This window comes from Mirounga leonina, unplaced genomic scaffold (genome assembly GCF_011800145.1).
Source record: "Mirounga leonina isolate KUSES-001 unplaced genomic scaffold, KU_Mleo_1.0 Mir_353, whole genome shotgun sequence".
Taxonomy (NCBI): domain Eukaryota; kingdom Metazoa; phylum Chordata; class Mammalia; order Carnivora; family Phocidae; genus Mirounga; species Mirounga leonina.
This window is the reverse complement of record NW_023270699.1, coordinates 528,556-536,857: the sequence shown is the minus strand read 5'-3', so window position 1 is coordinate 536,857 and position 8,302 is coordinate 528,556. Positions and strand designations below refer to the sequence as shown.

General features: G+C 55.2%; 2 protein-coding genes across 9 annotated transcripts in view; both read right to left on the bottom strand.

The window, feature by feature from the left end:
• LSS (lanosterol synthase) overlaps positions 1–1,408 on the bottom strand; it is a 37,165-nt gene extending 35,757 nt beyond the window's left edge. For all 4 annotated transcript variants that reach the window (XM_035030012.1, XM_035030010.1, XM_035030011.1 and 1 more), the window contains exons 1-3: positions 1,320–1,408; positions 958–1,126; positions 422–560 (exon numbers count right to left, since the gene is read on the bottom strand). In XM_035030012.1, coding sequence (XP_034885903.1) covers positions 422–560; positions 958–1,126; positions 1,320–1,333 — 322 coding nt within the window. In that variant the 5' untranslated portion in view covers positions 1,334–1,408. The remainder of the gene's footprint in view (positions 1–421; positions 561–957; positions 1,127–1,319) is intronic.
• Positions 1,409–7,238: 5,830 nt separating this feature from the next.
• The window catches only part of MCM3AP (minichromosome maintenance complex component 3 associated protein), a 52,111-nt gene continuing 51,047 nt past the window's right edge, over positions 7,239–8,302 (bottom strand). For all 5 annotated transcript variants that reach the window (XM_035029997.1, XM_035029996.1, XM_035029999.1 and 2 more), the window contains one exon: positions 7,239–7,533. In XM_035029997.1, the coding sequence (XP_034885888.1) occupies positions 7,375–7,533 (159 nt within the window). In that variant the 3' untranslated portion in view covers positions 7,239–7,374. The remainder of the gene's footprint in view (positions 7,534–8,302) is intronic.

The window sequence follows — 8,302 nt, the reverse complement described above, 5'->3', positions numbered from 1 at the left end:
GCTTGTGCTCCTGCTCTCGCTGTCTCTCTCTCTGTCAAATAAATAAAAAAAATCTTAAAAAAAAAAAAGACCCCACCCCTCACCGGCCCATCTCCGACATCTCTACAGAGGCTGGGTCCTCCACCTGGAGTGCTCTGCCTCTCTGTACCGGGCCTCAAGAGCCGCCCCTCCCCTGCCCCCACAAGAGTGCCCCCGGCTTCCCCTTTGAGAACACCGGGCTCCCGTCCCCCAGCACCAGCACCAGGACGACACAGGCACGCGGCAACCCTCCAGAGGCCCTTCACAAACAAGCTCCCGGGTCTGCACCCGCCTGTTCACACCTCATTCGCCGCGGGCCGGAACTGGGCCCGGCCCAGGCCCGGCGGGGCCTCAACGCTGCCCCAGGCTGGCCCCACCGGCAAGCCGGGCGGCGGCCACCTACCCGGCAGGAGGAAGAGCGGGCCGCCATAGTCACCCGCCCAGTGCCCATCCTCAGCCTGCAGCCGCACGTAAAACTCCATCCCGTTCAGCGCCCCTCCACGGGCCGTGTCGGCTCTGGGCAGGTCCCTGAAGTGACGCCCCTGCCGAGGAGAGAGGAGAGGGGAGCCCAGGGCTCGGAGGCCAGGCCAGGAGCCCGCGCCACTGCAATGACGCCGCGTTGCGGGTTTCACGCGTGTCCTCTGAAGTCTGCAAGGCCGCTCAGCAGAGAAGGGAGGCTCTCGGCCCGCCGGGTCCCGCCACCCTCTCCCAACCCCTCCACCCCCTCTCGCAGGCGCCCAGGCGCGTGGGGTGCGCCCGCGCCAGCCCCCCGGCGCACACCCCTGCGCGGCTGCGCTCCTCGCAGGCGGGGCGCCGGCCCGAGAACCGCGCCTCGGAGACCACGGCGGGCGCGCCCGCATCGCCCGGCGGGGTCACGGCCGCTTGACGCGAGCCCCCCGCCGCCCTCGGCGCCCGCGCCGGGCCCCGCGCCGCACGTACGGGGTCCAGGCCCAGGGAGTGCGCCTCCAGCGCCGTCGGCCCGCGGCCGGGGTCCGCCTCGCCCGCCAGGTACGTCCACGTCTGCCGGCCCCGCTCGCTGCGCAGGCGCCAGCGGCTGAGCTCGGTGGCGGGCTCCGTCTTGCAGGGGCCCCCTCGGCGACGCAGGCACCTGGGGGCGAGGGAGCGAGGGAGCGACGGCGCTCGGCTGAGCCGCCGGCCCCGCCGGCCCCGCCGGCCCCGCGCCCGCCGCGCTCCCTCCCTGCAGCCCACGGGCAGGCGCCGTCGCGCGCAGCTCAGAGGACGAGCTCCGGGCGCCCCGACGCGCCCTCCCTTCCCGGGGGTCCCGGGGCGCGGGGACTCACGTGCCCTCCGTCATGACCGCTAGCTACCGCGCGGCCGCCGCCGCCGCCCGCGCCACGGCTCGGGGCTCGGGGCTCGGGGCTCGGGGCTCTGGCCCCACACCCGGGGGCCCGCCCGCCCGCTCGCTCGCTCGCCTCGGCGGACGCCGCGGGGCGCGGTGGGCCGATGCTCCTGCGGCCAATCAGAACGCCGCGAAGGTGGGCCCAGGGCGCGCTCGGCCGCCTCAGTGGCCGAGAGCCGGACGGCCCAGCGCGGTGAGGGCGGGGCCGGGGCGGGGCCTGAGCGGGGCGGGGCCGGGCGGGGCCGAGGAACGGGCGGGGGCGGGGCCGGGGCGGGGCCGGGGCGGGGCCTGCAGTCCCGCCGGGAGCCCGCGTCGGCCCCGGCGCGACGGAAGGCGACGCGCGGAGGCGGCCGGCCGCGCGCCCGGCGCCGGCGAGCAGGGGCGCTGTGGGCGGGAGGCTCGGGCGGGGCGAGCTCGTGCCCTGGCGGAGGCCGGGTGGCCGGAGGTGAGCGCGCGAGGCGAAGACGGCAGCCTGCCGCTGGGGGCGCTGCTGGGCAGTGAGGGGGAAGCCTCGGAGGAGGAGGAGGAGGGCCGGCGGCGCGGGCCTGCGGGGAAGCCGGCGGGAGAGGCTCCTCGCGAGGCCGGGCCCCGCGGCCCCGGGGCGGGGAGGGCCGCTCGGGGACAGTCTCCGCCGCTCGCGGGGTGCCGGAGTTTGGGGGCCCAGGACAGCTGGAGCGCGAGCGGTCCTGGCCGCGCCGGAAGAGGGACAGGCGGACACAGAGGCCGGGCCTGAAGGGGACCCGGGCGCGGGAAGCGGCGCCCACACGGACGCGGGGGCACTGGGGCCGGGGGCCCGCGGGCTGCGCGGGCTCCGGGGAGTGTGCTGCGCCCGCCCCTCCCGCGTCACGCAGCGCCGGTGGTGGATGGTCAGTGAGGGCCGCCTGCCGCTCCCCGCCCCGCTCAGGAGCCGCAGGCGGCCGCCCAGCAGCGGGACGGCGTCAGCGGCCAGCCCTGCGCGGACACGCCGGACACGTGCCGTCAGGGCGCAGCGCTGACCCCGCGCGAAGCCGGGCGGCTCTCGCGGGCTCCGGCCGCAGAGCTGCCCCCGCGCGCCGCGCAGCGAGCGGGCCGCGCAAGGCGTCCTCGGGGCAGCCGAGCGCGCTTGGCCCCGGCCGCCCCCAGAGGCACCAGCCCGTGCTTCCCTGGGAGCGGGAAGCGCGGGAAGGGGTCTCCGAACTCGGCGAACTAGGTGGGAACCGGGGCCGGGCCCACGTGGACCCCTCACACCCTGGGTCTGGCAAAGCCCGGGGAGGAACGAGGCTCCCGCTGGAGCCCGTTCGACTTCCGGTGTTTTACTGTACCGGGCTTTCTGTGAGCAAAGTAGCAATTGGGGTCTTTAGTATCTTGCAAAGGAAAAAACTAAAAATCCGTCTGAGAATCACAGAGTTTCTAGACCGTCACGGGAGCAAACCGTGCTCCCTACCAATGCCAGCTCGTTCAGTGAACTGGATACGAAAGGCCCTGAGGTTTGGGGCACGAACGACTGGGCACAGGATGGTGTCACTTACAAAAGTAGAGACGGTGTTGGGGAAGATTTCAGCTTACACTGGGGATACTTCACGACACAGATGGTCATCAGACGTGCAAGTAGGTGCGTTGGAGCGGCCTGGTGCTCGGGAGAGGACAAGGCTAGAGAGGAATCTAAGAGTTACCTATTTTTAGGTCATGTTTGAAAACGTAAGATTGGACAAGAACTAGAGAAGGAGTATTCCAAAGAAAAGGTTTTCAGGATGAGCCCTGTGGCACCAATACCTTCCAGTTCAGAAGAGGTGTGGCAAGAGAAACGGGAGAAAAACCAGAGGAATGCGGAGTCAGGGGAGCCAAGTGAAGACGCGGTGGTCTGTGCAGAGGTTTTGAAGGGATTGTAAAATGAGGTCTGAGAATTGATGATTACATGTGGCGGGACAACTTATTGGTGACTGATAAGAAGAATCTTAGGAAATGTGAAGACAAAACACTGGTGGCAGAGTTTGGGGTTTTTTAAGGGGCAAATTTCCAGTTAAACATGTCAGACTGAGCACAGGCATTGGCTTCCATTTCCCATCCAAGCTCTACTTACATAAAGTAATAAAAGGGGCGCCTGGGTGGCTGTCGTTAAGCGGCTGCCTTCGGCTCAGGTCATGATCCCGGGGTCCTGGGATCGAGCCCCGCATCAAGCCCCACATCGGGCTCCCTGCTCAGCGGGAAGCCTGCTTCTCTCTCTCCCACTCCCCCTGCTTGTGTTCCCTCTCTCTCACTGTGTCTCTGTCAAATAAATAAAATCTTCTAAATAAATAAATAAATAAAATATAATCATAAAAACTCAACAGTTTAAGAACGGGAGAGGAGGTACCAGGAAACTAAGAGATCAACAAAATTCTAGAGGTTGTGATGTAAGGAGAGATAACCAACTTAGCAAGCCAGAGGAAAGCTGAAACCCATATACTGGGGTGAAGCCATCAAGAAAAGAGACCATTCTTGCAAACAAACCCAAGGAAGGTGCGGAAAATGGAAGACCTTTGAATAAGCAGTAGGATGATAGATCCCTTCGCCTAAAAAAAGAAAAAAAGAAAACTCTGCCACCAGCCTTTTCTCTTCACATTTCCTAAGATTGCTCTTATCAGTCACCAGTAAGTTGTCTTGTCACATCTAACAATTGAGTCAGAGCAGGTGTGAACTCAGGAACCAGACACAGCTGAGGGCCACTGAAAATGGGGTATGAGTAAAAGCCTTACACTCGTGGAGGAGCCCAGTCCTGCTTCTCCCACTCAGCCATACAGCTTTGGGCAGTAAGAAGAGGATTTCTCTGGAGCAAATGGCCCCCAAAAGACCTGCAAACATTGGCATCTGAGACCCAGTGGGTAAGTGGAGGAGCCTATCAGCTGGCAGGCTGTAACCCTCGACACAGAGCTTCCAACAGGCTCCTCAGAGCCCCATCATGAACATGAGCTAGACATTTGAGGAAAGCCTCTATGAAGAAAGACAACAAAACACACCAAAAAAGGAAATTTTGAGAAATGGAGATGGTACAAGGTGTGGAAAAGGATTTTGACAAAAACATGTCCTCACAGAGGTAGGATGTTGTACCCATGAAACAAGAACCATCTGACACTCTTTCCCTCCCTTATTTTCCTCATTGCTTACCACCAATTAGCATACCAAACAATTTGCCTACTTATCTTGTTTATTCCATATCTCCCCACTAAAATACAAGCCCTGTGAGGGCTGAAATTTGTTTGTTGCCATATCCCCAGCGCCTGGAATAATGCCTAGCACAGAGTAAACATTCCAAAAATATATACTGAATAAACAAGTGGACAGGATTCAATAAATAAGAAACATTAAGAAAAAAGACTCAGGAATAAAAAATACGGCAACAGATTTTAAAAGTCACTAAAATAGGAAGATAAAATAGGGAAGTTTTAGGGTAGGAGATTAAAAAATAAAGATAGAAAAAATAAAGGAGAGAAGAAAATTAGAGGATCGGGGCACGTGGGTGGCTCAGTCAGTTAAGTGTCTGCCTTCAGCTCAGGTCATGATCCAAGGTCCTAGGATCGAGCCCCGCATCAGGCTTCCCACTCGCAGGGAGTCTTCTCCCTCTGCCTCCCCACCCCGCCCCCCCCCCCCAGCCTGTGCTCTCTCTCACTCTCTCTCAAATAAATAAAATCTTTAAAAAAAAAAAAAAAATTAGAGGATCAATCCAGGTTGTCAAACATCTAAATATTAGGAGTTCCAAAGGGAAACAGTGGAGGTGAAGAATATATTAAATAATTTCCAAAACCTCCAGCATAGTTGAATAATTTTCCAGACTGAAAAAGCATGGCAGATTGTTTTCCAAAGATTCCTGCTGGGGTGCCCTGGTGGCTTAGTTGACTAGTTGAGCATCCAACTCTTGATTTTAGCCTAGGTCATGATCTCAGGGTTGTGAAATCGAGCCCTGCAATAGGCTCTGCGCTGGGCGTGGAGCCTGCTCGGCATCTTCTCTCTCTCTCTAAAACAAAAGATTCCTGCAACATCTCCCATCTCACATGCTCTTATACAATATGATCTTAACACTCATCCCCATTGATAAATGGTATCTGTGTCCCATCCCTTGCATCTCTAACCACATGTTTGTAATATAATATAGTGCTATGAAAGTTAGCCCGCAGGAGTTCCAAAGCTGGGCTTGCATTTTGCTCACTAGGGCCCTTGCACTTGGAGCCCTGAGATTCCATGTAAGAAGTTTCACTACCCTGAGGCCACCTGGCTATGAGTAAGTCAAGCCACATAGTGAGGTCACATACTGGCCACTCAGGTTGAAAGCCCCAGCTGTCCCCCCAGCCGACAGTGCAACATCACCTGCCAGCCATGTGAATGAACTTGTCTTGGACATCCAACCTAGTCAAGCCCTCCGGTGACTGCAGCACCCTGCTAATACCTGACTGCAACTATATGAAAAATCCCAAGAGGAAACTGCCCAGCCAAATCCTTCCCAAATTTAAGCTACTATGTATGTTTGGGGTAGTTGGTCACACAGCAGTAACACTAGGGGAAAAAGCACTACTACGTGCTCAGCACAATTTGGGTGAGTAACGGGAGGGAGACCAATGCATCAAGCATGTTGTTGAGAAATTTAAGAACACCACGGGCAGAGATGATTTGTAAAACTTCCAGCAACAAAAAACAAAAACACAGGGGAATGATTACCAACCTAAAATTCCATTTCCATTAAGGGTAGAAGTAAAGACAAGATCTGCAAGCTCAGAAAGCTGCTAGAAAACGGGCTCCACCAAAATGAGAAAGCAAGAAAAGGAAGAGGAAAATACAGAACTGAGAATCCAGGAAATGTCTATGCTGTGGCAGAAAAATGGGTGTTTCCCAGTGGGTTATCTCCATAAGAAAGTAGAACTAGCACATTAACTGATGCACATGATAGTGTTAGAAGAGCTTTACACTTAAGGCAGAAAGTTTTGGGTAAAGTATTAAGAACACAGAAAAACAAGTAAATGTAAAAACAAGGCCTCTCTGTAGAGGGCTCAGATTTATCCGTCTTTCAAACTAACTGCTAGCAAACTCAGGATTATACCCTTCCTTTTTCACCTAGATGGCTACAGCACCCCTTTCAAGATCCCTTCCTTGTCTTGCTGACCATCCCCATATGCCATTTTTAAAAGAGTTTGTGGCGGCACCTGGGTGGCTCAGTCAGGTAAGCGTCTGCCTTCAGCTCAGGTCATGATCCCGGGGTCCTGGGATGGAGCCCCGCATCGGGCTTCCTGATCAGCGGGGAGCCTTCTTCTACCTCTCCCTCTACTCCCCTGCTCCTGCTCTCTCGATCGCTATTTCAAAAAAATAAAAAGAATATGTGACCAAACCACTTTCCTCCAACAGTGGATTCCCATAGCACTCAGAATAAGGCAGCAAGGGTCTCTGTGGTCTGGCCTATGTCCTCACTTGGCAGCACTTCCAAGCTGGCACCTCCAGGTTTTCATCATATCCTCTCAGCTACATCCCATTCTCCCCAGCTACACCCTGCACTTCTCTCCAGGAATCCTGCTCTCTCCTCCACCTAATCCTCTCGTCTCCCCCTGCTTCCAGTGCAGGGACATGCCCCAAGCACATCCTCAGATTCCTAGGTACATACACAGTTGGCTCTCTCAGATGTGAGCGAGGTGGGCCTGCAAGCACAGTTCCTGTGCTTTATTCGTCCCTGAATTAGTGATGTCTGGCACATCAGTGACTGCAACTTTGCTGTGACAGCGAATGACACACACAGAAATGTAAGCTGCAAACTCCCTCAGAGCGTATGTTGATGGGTGACAGTCTGAGGAGATGAAACATAAGAATATCAAAGACACTACCCAGGAGAAAAGAGCCTTTCATTCTGAAAACTAGAAAAGGCCTCAGTAGACATTCAAATGTTTATTTGCATGATTAATAATCACATTCCCAACAGTGCATCAAGCATCTGAGAATAACATTATTTTGAGTAAAAGCAAAAATCTTCTGGAGACCTTCCCTCTCTCATGTCCAGGAGCTCAAATGTCCACCATGTCCAGCAGTGCAGAGAGATGGAGCTCAGAGGCAACCTCCTCCTCCCTTGAACTCCGCATCAGCCTTTCCAGGTGCTTTAGCCGTTCGCTCATAGATGTGCCTGTTGCCTCTGACAACTGCAGCTGCTCCCCTGTCCTTTCATTCTATTTAAATAAAAAAGAACCTAAAAATAGTTTTGGGATATCCAGGAACCCAAATATACTCTCTTTAAGGGCAGCAGATCTGGCTCATGTTAGAAACTTCATCTGGGGCCTACTGGGCTCAACAAACACACCTCTTGGCACCTATCCTACATCCTTCCAGCCTCTTCTAGCATATACATATACAGCTGGTATCACCTGCACATGGAATGTTTCCTTCAGATTGTATCATCAGCAACTTTTAGTGTCAATTATTTTTATAAAATATCACTGTGGAGGGCTATGAGCTATTCCATCATATGACCTGGAATAGCAGCCAGACCCCTATCTTTGGATATCCAGTTTCCATTTTTTATGCAGTATGATTAACACTACAGTGAACAAAAAACAAGCAAACGAACAAAAAAACATTAATTTTTGTTACATATAGTAGTTTCTTTAGGGCAAAATGGTTAAGTCAAAGTGTGTAACTATTTTGAGGTATCTGCCAAGCTGATAAATGTAAACAGTATGTCATCTTCATTTGCTTTTCTCCCCTATTGAAGGGCTTCCTAAAGCCAGTCCAGGAGCAGACCTTCCACCTGTCCAGCATTATGTATCTATGATGAAAACTATTTTTGCTTCTTATACCACTGAAGGAGGATGGTGAGGTAGAAAGACCTTGAACTTTGGAGCCAGTCAAGTGTGGCTTTGAAAAGCAGCTCGGCCACAGAGCAGCTGCACAATCCTGGGTGAGCCCCTGACATCTGTGATCTTATCTTCATTCATTAAT